The sequence below is a fragment of the Ostrinia furnacalis genome, unplaced genomic scaffold (assembly GCF_004193835.3).
Source record: "Ostrinia furnacalis isolate ACB-3 unplaced genomic scaffold, ASM419383v2 OfSCF0710, whole genome shotgun sequence".
Lineage (NCBI taxonomy): Eukaryota > Metazoa > Arthropoda > Insecta > Lepidoptera > Crambidae > Ostrinia > Ostrinia furnacalis.
The window spans coordinates 998,757-1,023,085 of NW_021130949.1; the positions used below are offsets into that span (position 1 = coordinate 998,757).

At 34.9% G+C, this 24,329-nt stretch overlaps 4 protein-coding genes across 6 annotated transcripts; all 4 read right to left on the reverse strand.

The window, feature by feature from the left end:
• Positions 1-1,094: 1,094 nt before the first annotated feature.
• On the reverse strand, positions 1,095-3,797 carry LOC114349859 (gamma-interferon-inducible lysosomal thiol reductase). The gene is made up of 5 exons (XM_028300442.1): positions 3,075-3,797; positions 2,948-2,997; positions 2,552-2,716; positions 1,891-2,085; positions 1,095-1,397 (listed from the first exon to the last, which is right to left on the reverse strand). Exons 1-5 carry the CDS (start codon positions 3,157-3,159, stop codon positions 1,155-1,157), a joined length of 738 nt encoding a protein of 245 aa, XP_028156243.1. The 5' UTR covers positions 3,160-3,797; the 3' UTR covers positions 1,095-1,154.
• Positions 3,798-3,880: 83 nt separating this feature from the next.
• LOC114349861 (gamma-interferon-inducible lysosomal thiol reductase-like) lies at positions 3,881-5,472 on the reverse strand. The gene is made up of 4 exons (XM_028300447.1): positions 5,275-5,472; positions 4,818-4,996; positions 4,338-4,520; positions 3,881-4,199 (listed from the first exon to the last, which is right to left on the reverse strand). Exons 1-4 carry the CDS (start codon positions 5,363-5,365, stop codon positions 3,969-3,971), a joined length of 684 nt encoding a protein of 227 aa, XP_028156248.1. The 5' UTR covers positions 5,366-5,472; the 3' UTR covers positions 3,881-3,968.
• Positions 5,473-5,747: 275 nt separating this feature from the next.
• On the reverse strand, positions 5,748-8,041 carry LOC114349860 (GILT-like protein 2). 3 transcript variants are annotated; one of them, XM_028300446.1, is made up of 6 exons: positions 7,893-8,038; positions 7,736-7,815; positions 7,282-7,434; positions 6,778-6,888; positions 6,396-6,455; positions 5,827-6,070 (listed from the first exon to the last, which is right to left on the reverse strand). In XM_028300446.1, the coding sequence occupies exons 1-6, from the start codon at positions 7,954-7,956 to the stop codon at positions 5,849-5,851; spliced, it is 690 nt and encodes a 229-aa protein (XP_028156247.1). In that variant the 5' UTR covers positions 7,957-8,038; the 3' UTR covers positions 5,827-5,848. The 3 variants fall into 3 exon arrangements, with proteins under 3 accessions (XP_028156245.1, XP_028156247.1, XP_028156244.1); XM_028300443.1 differs by having other exon boundaries at positions 5,828-6,070; positions 6,396-6,476; positions 6,799-6,888; positions 7,893-8,034; XM_028300444.1 differs by lacking the exon at positions 6,396-6,455 and having other exon boundaries at positions 5,748-6,070; positions 6,718-6,888; positions 7,893-8,041.
• Positions 8,042-8,832: 791 nt separating this feature from the next.
• LOC114349727 (uncharacterized) lies at positions 8,833-22,268 on the reverse strand. The gene is made up of 14 exons (XM_028300203.1): positions 22,100-22,268; positions 17,395-17,468; positions 17,116-17,268; positions 16,801-16,974; positions 14,971-15,178; positions 13,554-13,577; positions 13,397-13,476; positions 12,897-13,049; positions 12,332-12,502; positions 11,059-11,143; positions 10,837-10,910; positions 9,650-9,802; positions 9,337-9,510; positions 8,833-9,093 (listed from the first exon to the last, which is right to left on the reverse strand). Exons 1-14 carry the CDS (start codon positions 22,206-22,208, stop codon positions 8,872-8,874), a joined length of 1,854 nt encoding a protein of 617 aa, XP_028156004.1. The 5' UTR covers positions 22,209-22,268; the 3' UTR covers positions 8,833-8,871.
• Positions 22,269-24,329: the final 2,061 nt, after the last annotated feature.

The following is a 24,329-nucleotide window of genomic DNA, read 5'->3' on the forward strand; positions in this document are numbered from 1 at the left end:
GTATTGTCAGGCCTATTGCTTATGCAAATTAAATTCCCCATTGTTAATGTCGCGTAATTACGAAGTCGGAAGTCGGCATGACGCTGTTTGTTGTCGTTTACCCAGTGTTCCCACTGTTGGGTATAACTGTCCCTGAATGTATAGTTTTTCAAATAGGTTTTTGTGTTATAATACGAGCACAATGTAATTTCCATGGTGAGTTGAGGAATAAGGATACCGTACCGTAAAGCAGCAGTTAATCACTATTTATTTTATTTTGTATGTTGGGGACAATATTTATCTACAAATAAATCAATATTATTTTAATCTTCTTACTTTGTATTCCAATAAAATCTGCCTCACATTTAAACGATATTTGCTATGCATCAATATAAATTGTTATTTTAGCCAATTTCATCCCAATTTTGGGGAGAAAAACCTTTGTTTGCAACTTTGTATTTAGTTGCGAGTCGGGAATAATAACAGTTGGCGTGAGCCCTGACTGTGTGGGAATTGTCCACGTGTGCTCTCGTATATGTTATGGCCCCGGGGGCGCGTACTTTGAAATCCCGGGACAATGGAAGCGGTGAATGCTGAAACTATTGTTCTGAGATTTGGGACTATTCCAGGATTTTAGAATTATATCAGATGGTTTTCTGATTCCGTTGCGCTTTTGTTACTCGTTTTGAGAAGTGTCAATGACAATGTGTTGTTGAAATAGCAAACTTTTATGATGCTTACACGTTTCCACTTGTAGGTGTGTAATGTTTCAAAATGTATTCGCGTTCAACTCTTTTTCAGTGAAATTTAAGGCAAATCCAGTAAAATGTTCTATAGCACATTTTTAAACGCAATTTTCAAGCTGTAAATCGGTCGTGGCTTGCCTCACGATGTGTTGTGATTTAGTTTCTGCCGTGTAAAGAAAGCTTCCTAGCCCGGATATTGCCTTTGGTTTGGACGCAGGCGTTCCACTGCTTTTGTGTTTTCATTTTCCAACAGTTAAAGAATAGATTAGGCAATTTACTGTATTAAATGATGTCACATTTTACACATAAACTATAAAATCACTTTATAAACGGGCTATTATCATTTTGATAAGAACTAGCCTTTTGTGGTTTGGGTAAAATATCCATTGAGGTAATAAAACTGTTCTTAATGTTAATATGTTTTACTAATTAAGTTCTTATCCATTTATCACAAGGCGGTGGTGCTGGGCTTAACTTATGACATATCGTGGACATAAGATCACCACCAGCATCGTCTGGGCCATCTGTTGAACTCCCTAATACGACGTACGGGACGTACGAAATCCTGAGGGCTCGTGTTTCTTCTCCGTAAGCCTTGAGCAAAGCAGAACTTCGGTCTCCGTTAACGCATTCCCAAATCCCCTGGGTTCGTAACTGTAGTGTGTAATTGCACTGAAATAAATGAAACATAATTTTGAATAGTAAAAGCTCGTCCTAAAATGGTATACGCCTTGTTACGTTCTTAGTTGACAGGAACTTGAAAATGTTGGACAAATGAAAACTTTAAAGTGTCACAGGAAATTATTCGATTATTATATATTACTAGCTTTTGCCCGCGGCTTCACCCGCGTGAAATTTCCGTTGTCACAGATCGTCATAAATTATAGACTATATGTTATTAGGGGCTATAAACAATAATGCTGTAAAGTTTCATCAAAATCCGTTCAGTAGTTTTTGCGTGAAAGAGTTACAAACATCCAGACATCCAAACTTTCGCATTTAAAATATTAGTAGGATTATTTGTATTGGTTAGCCTAGGACTTTCTTTTGCAGTTGAAAATGAAAAGATTTTAAAATAAATAATAATCTGACATTTTCAATTAATGAGATGGTTTACATTAATGGAATATGATAAAACTTGTATTCTTCATCCTTTCAAACTTACCCAGCTAACCACTATGCGGTAATCAAACTTTGGGAGCCTCCTAAACTTGCTGTATTGCATGAGGCAGGCGTTGAAAATCACGGCCTGAGACTCATTCCTCAGGACATCCACAGCACACGCGTGAAGTCTGTTGACGAAGCACTCCTCTGGCCCGTGCTGGCACTTAAAATAAAAATGTCCAGACACTTCACGCGTCTGGAAAACAATGAAAATAAAATATGAAATGAAAAAAGAAAAATTGATGATTTTTGATGCAACCTAACCTAACCTACATGCTATTTTCAGTAGGCACTAATATCGCTAAAATATGATTTTTAAATAATAATTAATAAAAAAAACATTAATATGTGGTCTTTTCATTAATAGTTACTACTACTACTGCTATGTTTTCTGTGCGTTTACAGCTATAAAATGTAAGTGTGTAGCGATTGTTAACTTTTAATTATATTTATATCATTCAGTTGGTGGGTGCGATTAATAATGTAGAAACCATTATTATAATTATGTGTCTTTTATATTGAGTTCTCCTGGATCCCATAAACATTTTTAAGTTGTTTATGATTACGACCCATATTCATCAGTCAATCTTCGTCTTCCAGAATATTGCAGCTTTGATCTTACTATACAATAAAATCAGAAAAATATATTTAACATTACATACCTTGGCATTTCCGTAAGGCACCAAATGTATGTCCAAGAATGGTGCGAGCGCCTGTACTGCGGGGCGGAGTTGATTCTTGAAAAAGTCGATACTGCCTGGACAAAGGGATTCGTAGTACACTTTTATTTGTACTTTATTTTTCGGATAATCCTCTGTTGCCGAAACCTGTATAAAATAATATTTATGAACACTTACTCGTATACTCGTAGAAATTCAGGTGTTATTTGACGTTATGTTCTAAGAAATTGTGTAGTTAAATCTTTATGTGATCTTTTGTTCTATATTTTCTTAACAGCAAGTTTTAAAACTACAGAATTCTACAAATATTCGAAGTAGAATAACTAAACTTGAAATCACTTTTACAGAAATGCATGTAAAAAAAATGTGAATACCGACCTTATTTGTATTGTTTTCATTGAATTCCAACTTGTCTCTGCTGTTATTACCTAGAAATAACATGTAAGTAAACGTTTAGTAACTAGGTTATGTTTTATTAGCTCATTATTTTTGTATTAATGTTTACCGTAGTGCTGTGACTTGTCGTTTACTTCCAAAGTTTCACACATAACGCTAAATAAAATAATCGGTATAATATTTAAAAGATTCATTGCGCTATTATCACTTTTAACACTTTTATCCAAGCAGAAGACTCGACTATCACTAATTTAACGATGGAAGTATTCTCGACTCTAGCCTATTGACCGTTAGCTAGATAAAGCTCTTAAGGAAATGATAATTTGGATAGTTTAACGGATATTTTAAATATGGCCTCAAAACAAATAAGGGAATTGGCAAATTAGTGTTAAGAATTATCTATTTAGTTAGATTAACGGTGTCAATTTATAAAGACAGCTATTTACAACGTCCTTATTTATCAGTAAATGGCACTCGTGATTGAAGTTGTGTCTGGTGTAAAATATACCATGTTCTTATGTAAATAGACGCAGAGTACAATATTTTCTAAGAAAGTGGCAACAATGTGGTGGACTTCGCACCATATAAGTACACAGTCTAATACTTATACAACTAATGTCTGTTTGGCAAAATTCCTATTCCTTGGAAACTAGAAATTTAGCAAATTTATAAGTCGGCAATTTTATTTTTCGAAATAATTCTGCATGTAGAGTCAGGAAGCAACTAACTAAGTATATTATACGCCCACTATGCGTAATTGTGTTTATACAAAGTGAAAATTACTGAGATACTTTCAATCTCTCATATAAGAATGCCAAATAAAAATAAACGATTCAAGTATTTTTGTCATCCTACTCGTTTATGTAACAGAATTATTGTGTTTGATAACATGATATATTAATATTTTTAATCGATTATAGACTCTATGTACTTAGGTTGTTTTTGAGATAAAGATAAGAGATTTAAAGTAGAAGATTTACTTTAATAAGTAATTACTAAGTATCTATAGATATTGTTTACAAGGAGGAGGAGGATTTTTGAATTCTGCGCATACAACTTTTATCAAATCCTGATCGTGGTTTGTCCATTCCTTTCCATTAATAACAACGAAGGGTACATAATCGTACGTGTACTTTCTGGATTTCTTCCCGTATGCTGATAAAATTAGTTTGGCCTCATCTTTCTTAGCGCACTCCACTATTTTATCTGCTGCGATGTACATTTTACTTCCACACTGAAAAAGTAATTAAAATATTAGCTCTATTTTCAACGTCATACTTGCAGTCTCCCTTACTGGACCGGCAACGCCTAGTGCTGCAAGGCATTGTTATCTAATTACTGTATTTTAAATACTAATAAGGTTACAACTTACTTGGTAAGCAGCATCATCAAAAGATGCGTCTGTGTACTGCGATTCCATTGTGCAGCTGTTGAAGAGTTGTGCCTTAGTGGTATTGCTTAGGAGGTTCAGCGCACACCCATGCAGCATGTTCCCATAGCATTCCGTTGGACCATGTTGGCAAACTGTCACGGTTTCGTTATTTATTACTTTTTCCTGTGGACAAGAAAAGGACGTTTCAAATGACTTGATTGTAAGCAGCAAAAATAAATTTTCGTGTTAAGATTTTCCATGAAAGCTCGCTTTTCCGATTCTAAAGTAAGATGAAATTCGTATTTGCGATCTTCAACATGATCATCATTTCAGCCACACAGGATATCCACTGCTGAACATAGGCTTCCTCCAATGGTTTTCAGATTGCAGTTTGGCAGTGTCCTGCATTCAGCACCTATCTGCAACCTTTGTGAGGTCATCAGTCCACCTTGTACCCAAAAGTACTCGAAAATTACTTACGTGTGCATTTCCATATGGGTAAGTGTGAATATCTACATATAGGTCCAGTTCCTGGATCAGTAACTTAAAGTCACTCGTATCAAATTGCCTGCAAGCCGGACATAATGTCTCATATAGTAGTACGACTTGCACTTTATCATATTCAGGTAGAAATACTAATTCTACTATTTCTTGATTTCCTGTTAGAATATTGACATACACATCATTAATGCAATAAGTATTTTGTATTGATCTTGGAATAAAGCTAGAAAATTAAGGCCCGATTCGACCAAACTTTTATCCGAGAATAACTCCTGGTATAACTGGCACATTGACAGTTTCAGTATGGGAAATATTATGTCAAAATGTCGAATAACTGACGATTTGTGTTGAGATTATATATTTTTCTTGTTTGGTCGAATCCACCCTAAATGTAATACTCGTAGACTCATGGTTATGAAGTTTCTTTAATACTTACGAATGGACTGCGAGTTAATATTCATTGCTAAAGTTCTTTCTGAGGCGGCACAGCACAACACAACAATAATAATTACTGTCAAACCTTTCATGATTTATATGCAAGTAACAAACGCTACAGCAAAAATACTAACGGCTATGCGGTCGGAGACTGTCTGTCTGCTATTTGTAAATTGTCAGTGTCCCTTTTGCATTCTGACCACTGATAATGATAAAAGAGCGCTAATAGCTTTAACAAAGCATTATGCGTAATTGTTTTCCCATTTATCTCACAAGAATTTTATCATCTCTATAAATTTGTAAATAATAGCTCTGTTGTTAGTTGTTACAAGACAAACTTCTATAGATACTTTCATACCAAGCACCACTGCAGAAATATGTTATAAAATAAAAATGTGGATAGTGTTCATCATAAAGCTCATTTGAGGTCATAATTTAAGTAAGGGACAAGTATATGTATTAATCAAACGATTTTTAACTTATAGATTGGTCATTATATTCATTACTAATGATAAAATTTGTTCGGATGGCGGAGACATTTCAAATGAACAGCTCTATCTTACAGCCTATTNATCCTACTTTGATCTGCAAGGTTCTGGCGGGTTTTTGAAAGTCGCACACAAGTCACTCAAGAGGTTATTTCCTTGCCACTCGACGCCATTGAGAAGGACATAAGGGACGTATCCGAAACCGACTTTCTTGCTCTCTTCCCCGTAATGCACCAGAAGATCGGTGCCTTTTTGGCTCTTAGCACATTCCTTGATTGAGTCCACTTTGATGTTCATGCGTTCTCCACACTGTAAACAAGATTTCGATCGATATGAGGAAGTAACTACTAACTACTTATTTTGTAACGAATAATATATGTATTATTAGGTATCAAAGATTGGCTGTCATTTTATTTACAAAGTTATGTTAAAACTGCAGCTAGTGCATTGAAAATATATAATTAAACTTCAATTAGTTTGAGTAGCAATTTGAGGGTGTTTTATGACCAAGAAAATATGTTTAGCCGATTGAAGACCATTATAGGTACCTTCTTTACTATCAATTTAAAAAATCAATGACTTAACTCAACTATTTATCCATACTTTCAATAATATAAATAATGAATTGCCTTACATTGTCTGCGCTAGTATCATTACTGCGCTGGGCCATCATGCAGGCGTTAAAGAGCAGCGCCTCGGTGCCGTTAGCTATGATGTCGATTGGCTGTCATTTTATTAACAAAGTTATGTTAAAACTGCAGCTAGTGCATTGAAAATATATAATTAAACTTCAATTAGTTTGAGTAGCAATTTGAGGGTGTTTTATGACCAAGAAAATATGTTTAGCCGATTGAAGACCATTATAGGTACCTTCTTATCTATCAATTTAAAAAATCAATGACTTAACTCATCTATTTATCCATACTTTCAATAATATAAATAATGAATTGCCTTACATTGTCTGCGCTAGTATCATTACTGCGCTGGGCCATCATGCAGGCGTTAAAGAGCAGCGCCTCGGTGCCGTTAGCTATGATGTCCAGCGCGCATGCGTGTAGCTTGTTCCCATAGCACTCTTCCGGCCCATGCTGGCAAATTACTACAGTATTGTTGCCATGTTTCACTGTCTGAAAACAGAAAAAAAATCTTTTAAAGTCTACAACAGCGAGAGTTTAGTCTAGCACGCAACTTTATTTTCAAACGATTTCTACACGGAATCGTGTCGTAGGCTTGTGTCTTGTTGGTGTAGGTAGAGACACCGACAAGACGCAGGCTGTCGTCAAACTTAGCACAATGAGGGTTTTCGCGAATGAAAAATCCGCCAGATGGCAATACGTAGACGCGAGGTCCAAATGCTGCATGATTGGTTATTTTTGACATGACATTGACAGATATGTCAAAATCCACCAATCACGCGGCAGTCAGACCCCACATCCACGTCCCGCCATCTAGCGGATCTTTCATTCGCGAAAACCCTCATTATTACATTTATGTAAAATCTGAGTTATTCAGAAACTTACCCTAGCATTCCCATAAGGATACGTGTGAATGTCCACATACTGATGCAACAATTCAACTACATTTTTGAACTGTGTCGAATCGAACTCAATGCAGTCGGGACATAAGCTTTCGTAGTACAATTTCAATGATGGTACGTTTACTTGCACTGTAATCTGAATTAAAATACAAGGCTGATGAGAACTCATAACAGTGATTTTTATATGGCAGTTATAATAATATAACTGCCATATATGATTTGATAGATGCGTCAGAAACAAAATTAACTTTAACCCACAGTTCCGCTGATAAGTGAATTAGTAAATTAAACAGCTTAATTAGAGTTTTAGATAAGAAATAAACCCAACAACATAATATCATTACTCAAAGAACTAAATTAAAACTAAAATAATATTTTTGATACGCGCAAATGTTCAGGCGATAGTTAGTAGGTACCTAGTTATACCATTTGTTTACCTTTTCTTTAATAAAAATGAAATCAGCCTCGATGACTTTTATCGGCGTATTCACACTATCTAATGCATTGGAGAGAATTTCTGTAATAGGAAAAGCAATCTTTTCAGGTTCGAATTAAGTTCACTGAATGTCATTAAATTTAAAATTTAATACGTACCAATATCCTGAGAATTCGTAATAACTAAAACAGTAGCAAACAATATAAACTGGCGTAGGAACATTATAATATTGTTATCTCCACTAAATGAACGTGCTTTCTCGTATGTGTGTGATAATACACTGGCAATAACACTGGAATATATTCACATGGTACTTCATAATAATTTAATGTGATTCGACATGTTAGATTAAGTTCAGAAATGGTCATATTATTTTATATTATGTATTTTATATGAAGTTGTGTGCGTAATTTAGATAAGGAAATTACTACAAAATAATTTTGCATTGGAGAAATATCAATGTCATGTTGTCTGCTGGTCTAAGTGCGTGATAAGTATAGACTACCTATTTACTTAGCTACGTATAATTGTGATTATACTCCGATTCAAGTGAAATTAATATTTAATTAACCTTAATCATTAAGATTTANCACATTTATATTGGTATAATTAACTTTAAAAAAAATTAAAACCGACTTCAAATGCGTGAACACAAAAAAAAAAACAAAAAATTAAAAATATTGCGTATAAAAAAGTTCATCCCCAATTTTCCACCCTTGGGGGTGAAACATTTTCTTCAAATTCGCATGAAACCACCCTTTTGATAATATCTATTCAACAAAAAAATAATCGTTCAAATTGATTTATAATCGGCGGAGATATTGCGTATAAAAAAGTTCATCCCCAATTTTCCCCCCTTGGGGGTTGTTTTTTCTATTATTAAATTTAAATGGGACCACCCTTGAGGTATTACCTATACGCCGAAAAAAGATTTGTTCAAATCGGTTCATAATTGGCGGAGATATCGCGTAACAAACATAGAAAAAAAACATACGGGTCGAATTGAGAACCTCCTCCTTTTTTGAAGTCGGTTGAAAATGAATTTATTTATTACACATGTACAAATCCCAAGGACATTATTATTTAAAAAAATGACAGTTTAAAAATATTTCTAAACATATTATTTAATCGTTAACTTCAGAATTGTGTACAAGGTTCAGGCGGATTTTTGAATGTTGCACACACATCATTCAATAAGCTTTCCCCTCTCCACTCTTCCCCATTCAGAAGGACGTAGGGGACATATTGGAAACCTGCCTTCTCACTCTCTTCACCATAGTGAACAAGGAGATCGGTGCCTTTCTGGCTCTTCGCACAGTCCTTTATTGGGCTTGCATTGATGTTCATCTTTTCGCCACACTGGAATAAAATTGTAAACATTAATAAATAATAATAATAATTAATAAATATCCATGGACTCCGCTCAAGTAAAATCCGTTTATTTCTGGTGAAGAAGTTTGCGCTGATAATAATTGTTTTGTCAGGTACAGCGAAATCTCTTGGTCAGAGAATTCTGAAGGCGGTAGTGCAGCCTGATTATGTGTTTTAACTGTTATTAATGATGCTGAAAATAGTACCAAAGATTGCTTGTTCAAAGTTTACCTTATCTGCACTATTATCATTGCTGTCTTGGTCCATCATGCAAGCGTTGAAAAGCAAAGCTTCAGTGCCGTTAGCTATGATGTCTAACGCGCATGCGTGAAGCATATTCCCGTAGCACTCAGCTGGTCCGTGCTGGCAGGTCACTTCTATAGTGCCATCTTCATGTATAACTGTCTGAAAATACATAATTCAAATCTATTGTCAATCTGTACAAATATTATATGAGGGAAGATTAGTATTTTTGTTTTATTTCGGGTTAAAGCCTGCTCTACTATACGTAAGTATAATATTATTATTTTGTTTGAAAACTTACCCTAGCATTTCCGTAAGGATAAGTGTGGACGTCCACATACTGGTGCAACACTTCAACAACTTCTTTCAACTGTGTCGTGTCGAACTCTATACATCCGGGACAGTGAGCTTCGTAGTACAATTTTATAATTGGTGTATCAACTTGCACTGTGAGCTAGATTCAAACAAATAAAGCAAGCTACATACAAAACAATGTATAAAAACTCTATATTTTAGTGCTTTAATGGCTTCATTACTTGCCCATAAAGACTCTCCTAGGTTTTCGACTTCGACGGAGTTGTGCTTAAGCGGTGGGGGCCCCCGAAAGGGGCGCTTTTTCGGTTTTCAGGTTATACAGCGTAAAAGACTTATTATCGAAAAGTGGTCTTCCTGATGGTTGAAGGGCATTTATTCCTGCATTAAATAAGACCAAATTCATTCATATAAATCAGAAAGAGCAATGGTCCCAGTATTGAGCCTTGGGGCACTCCCATTTTTAGGGGGGCGCCCGAAGAGTTAGTTCCGTGAATATTTACTTTTTATAATCTGTCTGAGAGGTAAGAGTGTAATAGGCTTAAGGCCTTGCCTGATACGCCATAATGTTCTAGCTTAAATAACAGAGTTTGATGATCAACACAGTCAAACGCCTTCGATAAGTCACAAAATACACCAGTAGCATCTCTTTTCTCCTGCCAAGCATCGAAAATGTGTTTGATAAGAGCAACCCCTGCATCGGTCGTACTTTGTCAGGAAGAGGTGCAGCAACCGCAGTTAAGGAACGGCTGGGACGAACAAGGATAAGCGAATCCAACTCGTGAGCCTTGACATGGATACCTACGCTGGTTAAGGCGACGGCTACGACCTACGGGTGACGAGCAATTGGACGTGGAGAGGGTCATTAATTATACACATATTTTCTACTTTGCCAAACATTTGCACACGGTTTGTCCAAAACATATTAATTTGGTCTTATTTACGCAGTATAACCGGAAAACCTAAAAAGCGCCCCTTTCGGGGGCCCCCACCACTTAAGCACAACTCCGTCAAAGTCGAAAACCTAGGAGAGTCTTAATAGGCAACCAATGAAGCCATTAAAGCAATAAAATCTTTTGTTGGAATTATTTGCGATTTAAAATCTAATTCTACTGGCCTAGTTTTCATTATAACGGCCAGGATACAATAATAATTATATTAATTTATAATATCTACCTCGTTGGACATCAGCACGTCAACTCCACTAATTTTAATAAGTTTGTTAAGACTGCCCCATTTTGAAAGAGTATCTATAATAAAACAGAGGGAAACTTAGACTAGTCAATTTTAGATGTAGTATTGGTAACTTACGAGATGACTCATTGTTTGTAAATGAAGGTTTAAGAAGTTTTAAAATATAATAATAAATTAATTAATTAAGAAGTTTTAATTACGTACCGATTTCTCGACAATTTATAAAAGCCAGAATAGTGGCAAATGCAATAAAATTAAAAAACATTATTTTGTATAACGTCTTAAATATTGTTCAAGTAACGTTTTACTTTGATACTGACAGTAGAACTACTGAATTACACTTTATATACTAATCAGGTATGTTACTCTGTAAAGAACGTGGAGTCATGAGGACAAAACATAAAATTCGTAAGTAGTTGGTATTCCTAACTCGTAATTATTAAAGGTATTTATTGGTATGTTCTAAATTCAATGATAATGAAGCTTTGCATACCTAAAGAACTGTGACATTTACACAAACTATTTGTTGAAACAAATGACAGATAATATTTGAATCACGTAGAATTTAGTTACATATTTTAATGTGTTTTTATACAAAACGTGTTAAGTGTAATTTATACTATAGTCACAGAATACACGGTTGCTTTTGAAATTCAGGTTCACTCAATCCTACTAATATTATAAATGCGAAAGTTTGTGTGGATGTCTGGATGTCTCGAACTTTGTTACTCTTTCACGCAATAACTGCTGAACGGATTTTGATGAAACTTTACAGTATTATTGTTTATAGCCCAGAATAACATATAGGCTATAATTTATGACGATCTGTGACAAACTAAATTTCACGCGGGTGAAGCCGCGGGCAAAAGCTAGTATCATTATAAATTAGGTATTAATTAATATCCTATGTTATTCAGTATAAACAATAATATTACTTTCNCATAGAGCTGAAAATTTGTGTGGATGTTGAGAACACCATCCTAATTGAAATGTCAAAAGTCCCCGACGATCCGTCATTTAAAAAAAAGTTTTCGAAGTCCAAAGATTTTTGCATTTTTTGGCCAAGTAGTAAACTTATCATAAAAATAGATAAGAAATAAAAGTAGACCATAATATTATCAATTAAAATTATCTTTACCCCTTTTTCCTAAGAGTCACCGATTATGAGGTAGAACGATTCAAAAAGTTGGAAAAGATGTTCTCGTTATATGCACATGTTTCCACAACACCTATGAGGGTTATTTGGCGCATTTTTTTTACCAGGTTTTAAGGGGTCCTTGATGATATGAATTTGTAACTGAGCCTGCATTTTTCCTCCGTCTCCTTTGATGGTGGGTGAGTGATGAAGAGGTATAAGACGGAATACTAGTCTTAAAAGTACCCAAGTTACATTANTTTACTATCAATTTAAAAAATCAATGACTTAACTCAACTATTTATCCATACTTTCAATAATATAAATAATGAATTGCCTTACATTGTCTGCGCTAGTATCATTACTGCGCTGGGCCATCATGCAGGCGTTAAAGAGCATCGCCTCGGTGCCGTTAGCTATGATGTCCAGCGCGCATGCGTGTAGCTTGTTCCCATAGCACTCTTCTGGCCCATGCTGGCAAATTATTACAGTATTGTTGCCATGTTTCACTGTCTGAAAACAGAAAAAAAATCTTTTAAAGTCTACAACAGCGAAAGTTTAGTCTAGCCCGCAACTTTATTTTCAAACGATTTCTACACGGAATCGTGTCGTAGGCTTGTGTCTTGTTGGTGTGGGTAGAGACACCGACAAGACGCAGGCTGTCGTCAAACTTAGCACAATGAGGGTTTTCGCGAATGAAAAATCCGCCAGATGGCAATACGTAGACGCGAGGTCCAAATGCTGCATGATTGGTTATTTTTGACATGACATTGACAGATATGTCAAAATCCACCAATCACGCAGCAGTCAGACCCCACATCCACGTCCCGCCATCTAGCGGATCTTTCATTCGCGAAAACCCTCATTATTACATTTATGTAAAATATGAGTTAATTCAGAAACTTACCCTAGCATTCCCATAAGGATACGTGTGAATGTCCACATACTGATGCAACAATTCAACTACATTTTTGAACTGTGTCGAATCGAACTCAATGCAGTCGGGACATAAGCTTTCGTAGTACAATTTCAATGTTGGTACGTTTACTTGCACTGTAATCTGAATTAAAATACAAGGCTGATGAGAACTCATAATAACAGTGTTTTTTATATGGCAGTTATAATATAACTGCCATATAACTATTATCCCTACTATTACATACATATAATGTATGTATTAGTAGGGATTTGATAGATGCGTCGGAAACAAAATAAAGTTTAACCCACACTTCCGCTGATAAGTGCTAATTAGAGTTTTAGATAAGAAATAAACCCAATAACATATCATTACTCAAAGAACTAAATTTAAACTAAAATAATATTTTTGATACGCGCAAATGTTCAGGCGATAGTTAGTTATACCCACAGAACATAGAACTATGTTCTGTGGTTATACCATTTGTTTACCTTTTCTTTAATAAAAATGAAATCAGCCTCGATGACTTTTATCGGCGTATTCACACTATCTAACGCATTGGAGAGAATTTCTGTAATAGGAAAAGCAATCTTTTCAGGTTCGAATTAAGTTCACTGAATGTCATTAAATTTAAAATTTAATACGTACCAATATCCTGAGAATTCGTAATAACTAAAACAGTAGCAAACAATATAAACTGGCGTAGGAACATTATATTATTGTTATCTCCACTTAATGAACGTGTTTTCTCATATGTGTGTGATAATACACTGGCAATAACACTGGAATGTATTCATAATATGGTACTTCATAATAAATTAATGTGATTCGACATATTAGATTAAGTTCAGAAATGGTCATATTATTTTATATTATGTATTTCATATGAAGTTGTGTGCGTAATTTAGATAAGGAAATTACTACAAATTAATTTTGCATTGGAGAAATATCAATGTTATGATGTCTGCTGGTCTAAGTGCGCAATAAGTATAGACTACCTATTTACTTAACTACGTATAATTGTGATTATAATCTGATTCAAGTGACATTAATATTTAATTCATCATCATCATCATCATCATTTCAGCCATAGGACGTCCACTGCTGAACATAGGCCTCCCCCAATGCTTTCCATGTTGATCGATTGGCAGCGGTCTGCGTCCAGCGCTTCCCTGCTACCTTTACGATGTCGTCGGTCCACCTTGTAGGTGGACGTCCCACGCTGCGTTTTCCGGTACGCGGCCTCCATTCCAGAACCTTTCTGCCCCATCGGCCGTCAGTTCTGCGTACTATGTGCCCTGCCCATTGCCAATATTTAATTAACATTAATCATTCACATTTATATTGGTAAAATGAATTTATTTATTACACATGTACAAATCCCAAGGATATTATATAAAAAAACCGGACTCACGCACAAAGGGTTCCGTACCATTGATTTATGTTTTTTTTAATTTAAGTTGTTTGTATGAAAGATTACGCGGTAATAAGCGGTTTACGATTTACGAGGTATTAAAAAAAAACTACTTACTAGATCTCGTTCAAAACAATTTTCGTTGGTAGTTTTTATAGTAATGTACATCATATGTTTTTTTTAGATTTTTCATTTTCTTATTTTAGAAGTTAGAGGGGGGGGGGGGGACCAACTTTTTTCCACTTTGGAAGCGTCTGTCACGCATACTATTCGGTTTAGAAAAAAAATATTTTAGAAACCTCGATATCATTTTTGAAGACCTATCCATAGATAGGTACCCCACAGGTATGTTTGATGAAAAAAAATTTTTGAGTTTCAGTTCTAAGTATTTATTATTATTTTTTATTTTTGCATCAAAATCTTAATGCGGTTCACATAATACATCTAGGTACCTACCAAATTTCAACAGTATAGCTCTTATAGTTTCGGAAAAAAATGGCTGTGACATACGGACGGACAGACGGACAGACAGACAGACATGACGAATCTATAAGGGTTCCGTTTTTTGCCATTTGGCTACGGAACCCTAAAAATGACAGTTTAAAAGTATTTCTAAACATATATTTCATCGTAAACTTTACTATTGTGTACAAGGTTCAGGCGGGTTTTTGAATGATGCACACACAGCTTTCAATAAGCTTTTCCCTCTCCACTCTTCCCCATTCAGAAGGACGTAGGGGACGTATTGGAAACCTGCTTTCTTGCTCTCTTCACCATAGTGAACAAGGAGATCGGTGCCTTTCTGGCTCTTCGCACAGTCCTTTATTGGGCTTGCATTGATGTTCATCTTTTCACCACACTGAAATAAAATTGTAAACATTAATAAATAATCTGTAGAGATGTCGATTCCAAAATAGAAGAAGAAATGTATTTCCAAAATAACTATCAGGGGGTGATAAGTGATCGATACTGATGCCAAAAATGCAATCCAAGGAACTTATATAAGTTCCTTGATGCAATCAGTAAAATTTTTGTCTGTCTGTCTGTCTCTCTGTCTGTCTGTCGTCTGTCCGTCTGTATGTTCCTTATAGAAACAAAAACTTCTAGACGGATTTTAACGAAACTTGGTACAATTATTCTTCGTACTCCTGGGCAGGTTATAGTATACTTAGAAATTCCCACGGGAACGGGAATTAGCGGGAAAACCCTTTTGTATGAAAAATCTAAACCGCTTAAGTTAGACGCTTGAAATTTGGCATGCAAGTATCTTAGTAAACCTAAAGCTTAGTTACAACAGGATATTGCAAAATTCCCACGGGAACGGGAATTATCTGGAAAATCCTTTTGTATGAAAAATCTAAACCGCTTAAGTTAGACGCTTGAAATTTGGCATGCAGGTATCTTAGTAAACTTAAAGCTTAGTTACATTAGGATATTGCAAAATTCCCATGGGAATGAGAATTAGCGGGAAAATCCTTTTGTATGAAAAATCTAAACCGCTTAATTTAGACGCTTGAAATTTGGCATGCAGGTATCTTAGTAAACTAAAAGCTTAGTTACAACAGGATATTGCAAAATTCCCACGGGAACGGGAGTTAGCGGGAAAAAACATTTGTATGAAAAAATCTAAACCGCGTAAGATAAATGAAGGGGGTAAAACGGGATCCACGCGTACGAAGTCGCGGGCGACCGCTAGTAATTAATAAATATCCATGGACTCCGCTCAAGTAAAATGCGTTTATTTCTGGTGAAGAAGTTTGCGCTGATCACAATTGTTTTGTCATGTATAGCGAAATCTCTTAGTCAGAGAATGCTGAAGGCGGTAGTGCAGCCTGATTATACACTGGTCATCACAAAAATCGACCCTTCCGCGACAAGCACTTTCAAACGTATACATCCCCACTTCCCACCAATATTGGCACCATTTAAAAGCCTAGTTCTAAACTTCATTTCATTAAAGGAAAGGTTTTTACCCCAAAAAAATGTGTCTGTAGAAGAATCCAGAGTCACTTCTTCAAAAAATAGGTAGTTACGCTTGACCCAAATTTTATGGCTATAAAACTGTTAAGTTGGGATTAATCGCTATCCATCTGTTAAAGAGGACACGTGAGATCATTATTTGGTTTTATAACCATAAAAATTGGTCTAATTGATCCCAGAGGTGAGCCCAAAGTGAAGTCTTTTTTCAAGTCACATTTATTGTATATGTTAATCGTTTATAATCGTTTAATAAGAAATTAAATGTGTTTTTCTTTAAGGGTATTTATTGGGCTTTCAAATAACACCAATATTGTTGGGGCACCATGATTGTGTCAGTAGAAACGACTTTTCCTGTAAAACGTAGGTGGGTCGATTTTTGTGATGACCATATACTGGTACTATTTTCAGCATCATTAATAACAGTTAAAACACTTATTATGTGTTTTAACTGTTATTAATGATGCTGAAAATAGTACCGAAGTTTGCTTGTTCAAAGTTTACCTTATCTGCACTTTTGTCATTGCTGTATTGGCCCATCATGCAAGCGTTGAAAAGCAAAGCTTCAGTGCCGTTAGCTATGATGTCTAACGCGCATGCGTGAAGCATATTTCCGTAGCACTCAGCTGGTCCGTGCTGGCAGGTCACTTCTACAGTGCCATCTTCATGCTTAACTGTCTGAAAATACATGATTCAAACCTATTGTCAATCTGTACGAATATTACATGAGGAAAGATTAGTATTTTTGTTTTATATTTCGGGTTAAAGCCTGCTCTACTATACGTAAGTATATTATTATGATTTTGTTTGAAAACTTACCCTAGCATGTCCGTAAGGATAAGTGTGGACGTCCACATACTGGTGCAACACTTCAATAACTTCTTTCAACTGTGTCGTGTCGAACTCTATACATCCGGGACAGTGAACTTCGTAGTACAAATGTATAGTTGGTGTATCAACTTGCACTGTGAGCTAGATTCAAACAAAATCACCTTAATAAAAATAAAGCAAGCTTCATACAAAATAATGTATAAAAACTCTATAAGTTGTTTTCATGATAACGGTCAGGATAAAATTATATTAATTTATAATATCTACCTGGTTGTACATCAGCTCGTCAACTCCGCTAATTTTAATAAGTTTGTTAAGACTGCCCCATTTTGAAAGAGGATCTATAATAAAACAGAGGGAAACTTAGACTAGTCAATTTTAGATATAAATAGTATTGGTAACTTACGAGATGACTTGTAAATGAAGGTTTAAGGTTTAAAAATAAATAAATAAATTAATTAATTAAGAAGTTTTAATCACGTACCGATTTCTCGACAATTTATAAAAGCCAGAATAGTGGCAAATGCAATAAAATTAAAAAACATTATTTTGTATGACGTCTTAAATAGTGTTCAAGTAACGTTTTACTTTGATACTGACAGTAGAACTACTGAATACACTTTATATACTAATTAGGTATTTTACTTTGTTAAAGAACGTGGAGTCATGAGGACAAAACATGAAATTCTTAAGTAGTTGGTATTCCTAACTCATAATTAAACATAAGTATTTATTGGTATGTTCTGAATTCACTGCTAATAAAGCTTTGCATACCTAAAGAACTGTGACATTTACACAAACTATTTGTTGAAAGAAATGATAGATATTTGAATCACGTAGAATTTAGTTATTTTAATGTGTTTTTATACAAAACGTGTTAAGTGTAATTTATACTATAGTCACAGAATACACGGTTGCTTTTGAAATTCAGGTTCACTCAATATCATTATAAATTAGGTATTAATATCCTATGTTATTCAGTATAAACAATAATATTACTTTCCTCAACCTTTCATTAGATTCGTCGGCCGTTTGGTGTGGTGATTCAGAACGGACTACTGCCGAGTCTTAGGTCCCGGGTTCGATTCCCGGCCAGGCAAAAATTAAAATGATGTACATATTTTAATGTCTGTGACGGGTCTGGGTGTTACTATGTATAAAATTTACAAAAAAAAATATAAGTACGTTTATATCTGTTGTCTACTATCCATAGTACAAGCTTTGCTTAGTTTAGGACTAGAGGCGCAGTGTAAAATTTATTTATTTATTTAAAGGCACAACCACAGAATATTTGTCCAATTTAATGTCCAAGGATATTTATTTATTATTTATTTTATTTATTTTGCGAGAAACCGTACCTATCTAACAATTATCCATCTTCACAAACTTTTAAATTTACAATATTATGTAGGTAGGATTATAATCTATTTCATAGATTCAGAAAACTTGAAAGCTTTGCAAGCGCGGCGGCTCCTGAAACAGCTTTCAGCTACCTATTATCTTATTGTTGTCAGGTAGTTTGAATATCAATTCTGTCGCAACTCGAGTCGCTNCCTCAACCTTTCATTAGATTCGTCGGCCGTTTGATGTAGTGGTTCAGAATGGACTACTATGCCGATCCTTAGGTCCCGGGTTCGATTCCCGGCCGGGCAATTAAAATGATGTACATATTTTAATGTCTGTGACGGGTCTGGGTTTTACTATATATAAAATGTGTGTATTTACAAAAAAAAGTATATAGCTATGTTTATATCTGTTGTCTAGTATCCATAGTAGGATAACCTTTGCTTAGTTTGGGACTACAGGGGCAGTGTAAAATTTATTTATTTATTTAAAGGCACAACCACAGAATATTTGTCCAATTTAATGTCCAAGGATATTTATTTATTTAAACCGTACCTACCTAACAATTATCCATCTTCACAAACTTTTAAATTTACAATATTAGGTAGGATTATAATATATTTCATAGATTCAGAAAACTTGAAAGCTTTGCAAGCGCGGCGGCTCCTGAAACAGCTTTCAGCTACCTATTATCTTATTGTTGTCAGGTAGTTTGAATATCAATTCTGTCGCAACTCGAGTCGCTGATCTGCGGATTGGTTACTTAACTGCATATTTCTTCTACTATTTAAGTATATCTGTATTCATCTATTCAACAGACAGACAAAGTAACTTTGGTATTTAAGGGCGACTTGATGATATGAATTTGTAACTGAGTCTGCATTTTTCCTCCGTCTCCTTTGATGGTGGGTGAGTGATGAAGAGGTATAAGACGGAATACTAGTCTTAAAAGTACCCAGGTTACATTAAATAGGAAAGACAGATTCGGACTATCTCTATTTTGTGCTCGGACTATGTAGATGGAACTTGTAGAGATTTCCATCACCCCTTTCAGTCTGCATGATAAACGTAGACGCAAATCGCTTTGTTTGTATCAGTGAGATGTGGTTGATCGTTGACGTTTTAAAGATATCGGTCATACAATTTACGGCCCATTATATGTGCTATTGATTGATAGAATAAGATTATGTAAGTAATTATTCGTTGAGACTTCAGATTTAATTCGCGAAAGCAGTATCAATGTTTCCCTTATATTTTAACTATCGATAAGCATGTGTTGAGTTATGTTGGCATGTTAAAAGGAGGAGGAGTCGNAGAAAAAAGCTCGTTAATGTAGATACAAACGAACAGCGAGGCATCGTCTTTCATCAAATAAAACGGAGCTCTGAATGCGACCTACCGGGCAGTGCAAATCTAAATACATATATAAAAGGAGAAACTGACTGACTGACATATCAACGCACAGCCTAAACGGCTAAACGTAGGCACTTGTAATTTGGAAGGGACGTAGCTTAGGTACCGTAGATGAGCACTAAGAAAGGAATTCCCGAAATTCCCACGGGAACGGGAATTAGCGGGAAAATCCTTTTGTATGAAAAATCTAAACCGCTTAAGTTAGACGCTTGAAATTTGACATGCAGCTGTACTACCTTAGTAAACTTAAAGCTTAGTTACAATAGGATATTGCAAAGTTCCTACGCGAACGGGAGTTAGCGGGAAAAAACATTTGTATGAAAAAATCTAAACCGCGTAAGATAGATGAAACGGGGGTAAAACGGGATCCACGCGTACGAAGTCGCGAGCGGCCGCTAGTAAATACATATACCTAGATATTTTATGTCATATTCTAGATATGTACAGATTACAGCACATCAGACTATCATACATTTGCCACAGTGTTTAGCTTGATGTGCTGGCTATCATGTTTGGAAATGTTTATAGTGGAACTAGAGCCAATATATAGGTTGGATATAAATATAATCATCCGTTTTATTTTGTTCACAATTTTATTGAAATCTATTAATGACAATTATATTACTAACATTAAAATAAGCATAAAATTGTACAGAGGAACGCTGAAACAAACGATTAGAATAAATAATTTACAGGCTATAAATATTTGACTTATGATTTGCATTGTTATACAAGTAATTACCTACAATACACCATATATAAGGATTCTTCATTTCTACTTGCTAAGAATACAATTCACCGTTGTCTACAATGGCTGCATATTATCTTTTGCTTTTTGCTTTAACTTTTGTTGTGTTTGGAAGTACACAATCAAAGGGTTCGTAATTTTAACATTTATTTAAACTTTAATGCTAAACATTGTGTGATATTACATAGTAACCTTTAATATTAGATTAAATCTACAATAGGTCCTTTAAATTGATTTATTTCACAGATGTACGAGTACACGGTCGTACAAATAGATTACAACAATTTATGGGAAATATCGCTTCTTCGGTCCCGCACAAGGTCTAGAAAAATGTTTTAGATTATGCAATGTGTTTTAGTTTAGTTTAATACTAAAAGTATCATCAAACCATAGTTAGGGATNAACCATAGTCTTTGCAAACTCATATTTGTTACTATTTAAAAAGTTGGTTCAAATGTGTTTCAGAATTTTCAACTAAATAATGAGGTTTCTAAGGAGATTGTTCTGGTGTACCTATTCTACGAGACCATGTGCCCGGGCTGCAGACAATTCGATACCACTTATTTTTCTGAATTAATACACAAACTTGGCGATCACTTGAGCGTTATCACCATCCCATATGGAAAAGCCGCGGTAAGTTAATATTTACGAAAAAAGTTGCTACGAGTCTAACTTTAAAATTTGATATACAGGGTGTTTCTTGTAAGGTGTCAAGCCGAAAGCAGGTGATAGGTGAGGACTAGACCTATCGATTTCACCCCTATGTATGTTCTACAATTTTTCGTAGTTTAGAAATTATCGTTAATTTTGTGATTTTTTCAAATTTTATGACCTAGTAGGCTTAAATTTTTTTCTTTTTTTTTTGGGTTGACTTTTCTCAGATTTCTTTTTTTTGACAGATTCCCTATTAATTGCAGATGTTTGAAAAAAAAAATCCAAAATAATTTTGGATCTATGGAAGTTATTTTTTTTTTCAAACTTTTAAGTTGAAAATTTTAGAATGTTCTGCTATAAGCATATTTTTATATGTTTCTAGCAAAAATTTTGTATCTTGCATCAAAGATAGGAAGGTGATTATTTTTTTCAAACATCTGCAATTAATAGGGAATCTGTCAAAAAAAAGAAATCTGAGAAAAGTCAACCCAAAAAAAAGATAAAAAAAATTAAAGCCTACTAGGTCATAAAATTTAAAAAAATCACAAAATTAACGATAACTTCTAAACTACGAAAAATCGTAGAACATACATGGGGGTGAAATCGATAGGTCTAGTCCTCACCTATCACCTGCCTTCGGCTTGACACCTTACAAGAAACACCCTGTATACACTTTAATTTGTGAACAGTGCAATAACGGTGATTTTAAGGTAGATGTGACGTTTGAAACCAAATTAATTATGAAATGTGATTTAACTAAATATGTTTTCATTTTATTCTACAGACAACTAAATACTACAACGGTACACTTACCTTTTGGTGCCAGCATGGAGAACTTGAGTGTTACGGGAACAAACTGCACGGATGTGCACATTACTACTTCGCCCAAGAAGAAAAAGAAGAAGAATATAAAAGCATACATTTCAACACCTGCTTGATGGATCTTGAAAGATCTGAAAATGGGTCCAACGATGATGCAGTCGATGAGGTATCTATAAACTCATTTTATATAGTTTAATTAAGATATTAAGTGATTAAAACTATGTAGTTTTATACTATAGATGATAGAATATAAACGAGGCCATTAAGGACACTTAGGTAATTTGTAATTTCCTAATCACTTGTTTTGCACTCATCTGTTGCAGTGTGGATCGAAAATGAACATTAGCGATAAAGTTTTGGCAAATATCAAATCCTGTGCCAAGAGTGACCTAGGCGACCGGATATTTGAATTTCTAGGTGAGTATAGTCTGTTAAAATACACTTCCTTGCCCCACGTCGAACTCAACCTAGAGCCCTGGACAGGGAAACACGAGGATCTATTCAAAGACGTCTGCGCCTTGTTCAAGAACCCTCCTGAACCGTGTAAAGATGTAAAATGATAGCATCACTGCAGGCTTATCTAATAGCGATGTTCTATGGAAAATAAAGAGCTGCACTTACAATGTTTTTGATTTTTACTTGATTACTACCTAACAAAATCGGTTTAGTATTAACACCCAAAGTCAGATGTGGTCTCTAAGTGGAGTGGACTTCTTTTGACAAGACGTGTATTTGTACCTTTAGTCACTCTGCAGACTTTCTATGTTACAGTTAAAACTGGTTTAGTTAGTTAAGTTTTTATTACCCGACTGCGTCAGAAGGAGGGTTATGTTTTTCGAGTGTATGTGTGTATGTATATTTCTTTGGCACGGCCTACAGCCTAAATGGCTTGACCGATTTTAACGTGACACTGGCTAGGTATATTAAAATTGAAAAAAAAAAAAAAAACAAGTTGCGGATTTTAGGCGCCATAATGTCTTCAAAAAAATTTTTTTTTCTCAAAGCTTATCGAGTGGGGTATCGAAATGGCTTTTTAAGTTTTTTAAGTAGATTACAAAAATGTATGGTAGGTAATTCGGAGGGGGGCTTTCGGAGGCATCAAATACATATCACCAACAAAAGAATTAGTCATAATGCCTCCGACTGCATTTGTGAACACTAAGGCTGAGTTGTCTTGTTTTTATCTTTTTAGTTCATTTTTACGCATTTGGGTTTTTTAAATAATAATTATTACTTATTATGAGGTAAGTATACCTACTTAAACTTAAGGGAGAGTCCGGTAATTTGGACCAGTTTTTTTCAATCCCATTTTACACATAGTTTTGTTTTGTTTTTGCTAATGTCCATGGTATACAGGGTGTCCCAAAAACAATGGATAACCCTGTAACCATCTATAGGCCTCGCCATGGTCTCCCTAACGTCCAATTTTGACCCCAGTAAAAATATCACCGTTTTCAAGATTTTTAAGTTTTTGTGCATTTTTAGAAAATTGCCACCTGCGATTACTTTTTCTCATGCCATTTCTACAAATGAGGATACTTTTCAATCTAGTTTTTTTCCTTATCACAAGAGATAGTTGGACTATCAAAAGAAAAGATTAAAGTTCAACAAACTAGTTTAAAAGTATATTAAACCGTGAAATCGTGATTGATCGCGTTTGATTTAAGTATTTATTTAATTTTTTCACTGAATTTTAATAAATCATTTTTAAAATTCAGTGAATAAATCACTTATTTTTCTGTTATTTCATTTATACTGTAACACATTTATGAAGATGTACTCGTTAAGTTATTATTAACGCGCTCGGTAGGCCGTTCTCGTGTCCACTAAACACGCAACCGAAAATGTATTTTCATGAGGGCAGATAAAGAAAATGTTATTCAAACAATCATAAAATTCTACTGTAAAAAATAGTCCAACGTCCGTAAGTAGGGTCATTCCACCGGCCAAGAAAATCACGTGTCCGGGGCCAAAAAGTACCCGAATATCATAATATTTTAGTAACAAATATTTTTATCTGATAGTATAACTTTGGTTCTTGTTGTTAAACCACAGAGATAGTTAATAATAGTCAAATAAGTAATTTTAAAAAAATCGTAAGTCGTCAAAAATTGATTACCACGACGTGTCCGCGCTCCCGATTTCAGAACAAACTTGCTCGTATAAATTAATCCGTTATTATTACCGCTTTCAATGNTTTTTATGTTACAGTTAAAACTGT

Bases quoted from the DNA above. Each gene is read 5' to 3' on its own strand.
- LOC114349727 (XM_028300203.1), bottom strand. From the start codon at position 22,208: ATGTATGCTTTTATATTCTTCTTCTTTTTCTTCTTGGGCGAAGTAGTA. The intron at 12,503-12,896 runs GTAAGTTTCTGA...TTCTGTTTTCAG, and splicing joins ATCCTTATGGGAATGCTAGG to ACAGTGAAACATGGCAACAA. The intron at 11,144-12,331 runs GTAAGGCAATTC...GTTACTTGAACA, and splicing joins ATGATACTAGCGCAGACAAT to ATATTTAAGACGTTATACAA.
- LOC114349861 (XM_028300447.1), bottom strand. From the start codon at position 5,365: ATGAAAGGTTTGACAGTAATTATTATTGTTGTGTTGTGCTGTGCCGCC. The intron at 4,997-5,274 runs GTAAGTATTAAA...ATATTCTAACAG, and splicing joins TATTAACTCGCAGTCCATTC to GAAATCAAGAAATAGTAGAA. The intron at 4,521-4,817 runs GTAAGTAATTTT...TCTTGTCCACAG, and splicing joins ACCCATATGGAAATGCACAC to GAAAAAGTAATAAATAACGA.
- LOC114349859 (XM_028300442.1), bottom strand. From the start codon at position 3,159: ATGAATCTTTTAAATATTATACCGATTATTTTATTTAGCGTTATGTGT. The intron at 2,998-3,074 runs GTAAACATTAAT...TGTTATTTCTAG, and splicing joins CGACAAGTCACAGCACTACG to GTAATAACAGCAGAGACAAG. The intron at 2,717-2,947 runs GTCGGTATTCAC...TATTTTATACAG, and splicing joins ATGAAAACAATACAAATAAG to GTTTCGGCAACAGAGGATTA.
- LOC114349860 (XM_028300444.1), bottom strand. From the start codon at position 7,956: ATGTTCCTACGCCAGTTTATATTGTTTGCTACTGTTTTAGTTATTACG. The intron at 7,435-7,735 runs GTAAACAAATGG...ATTTTAATTCAG, and splicing joins TCATTTTTATTAAAGAAAAG to ATTACAGTGCAAGTAAACGT. The intron at 6,889-7,281 runs GTAAGTTTCTGA...TTCTGTTTTCAG, and splicing joins ATCCTTATGGGAATGCTAGG to ACAGTGAAACATGGCAACAA.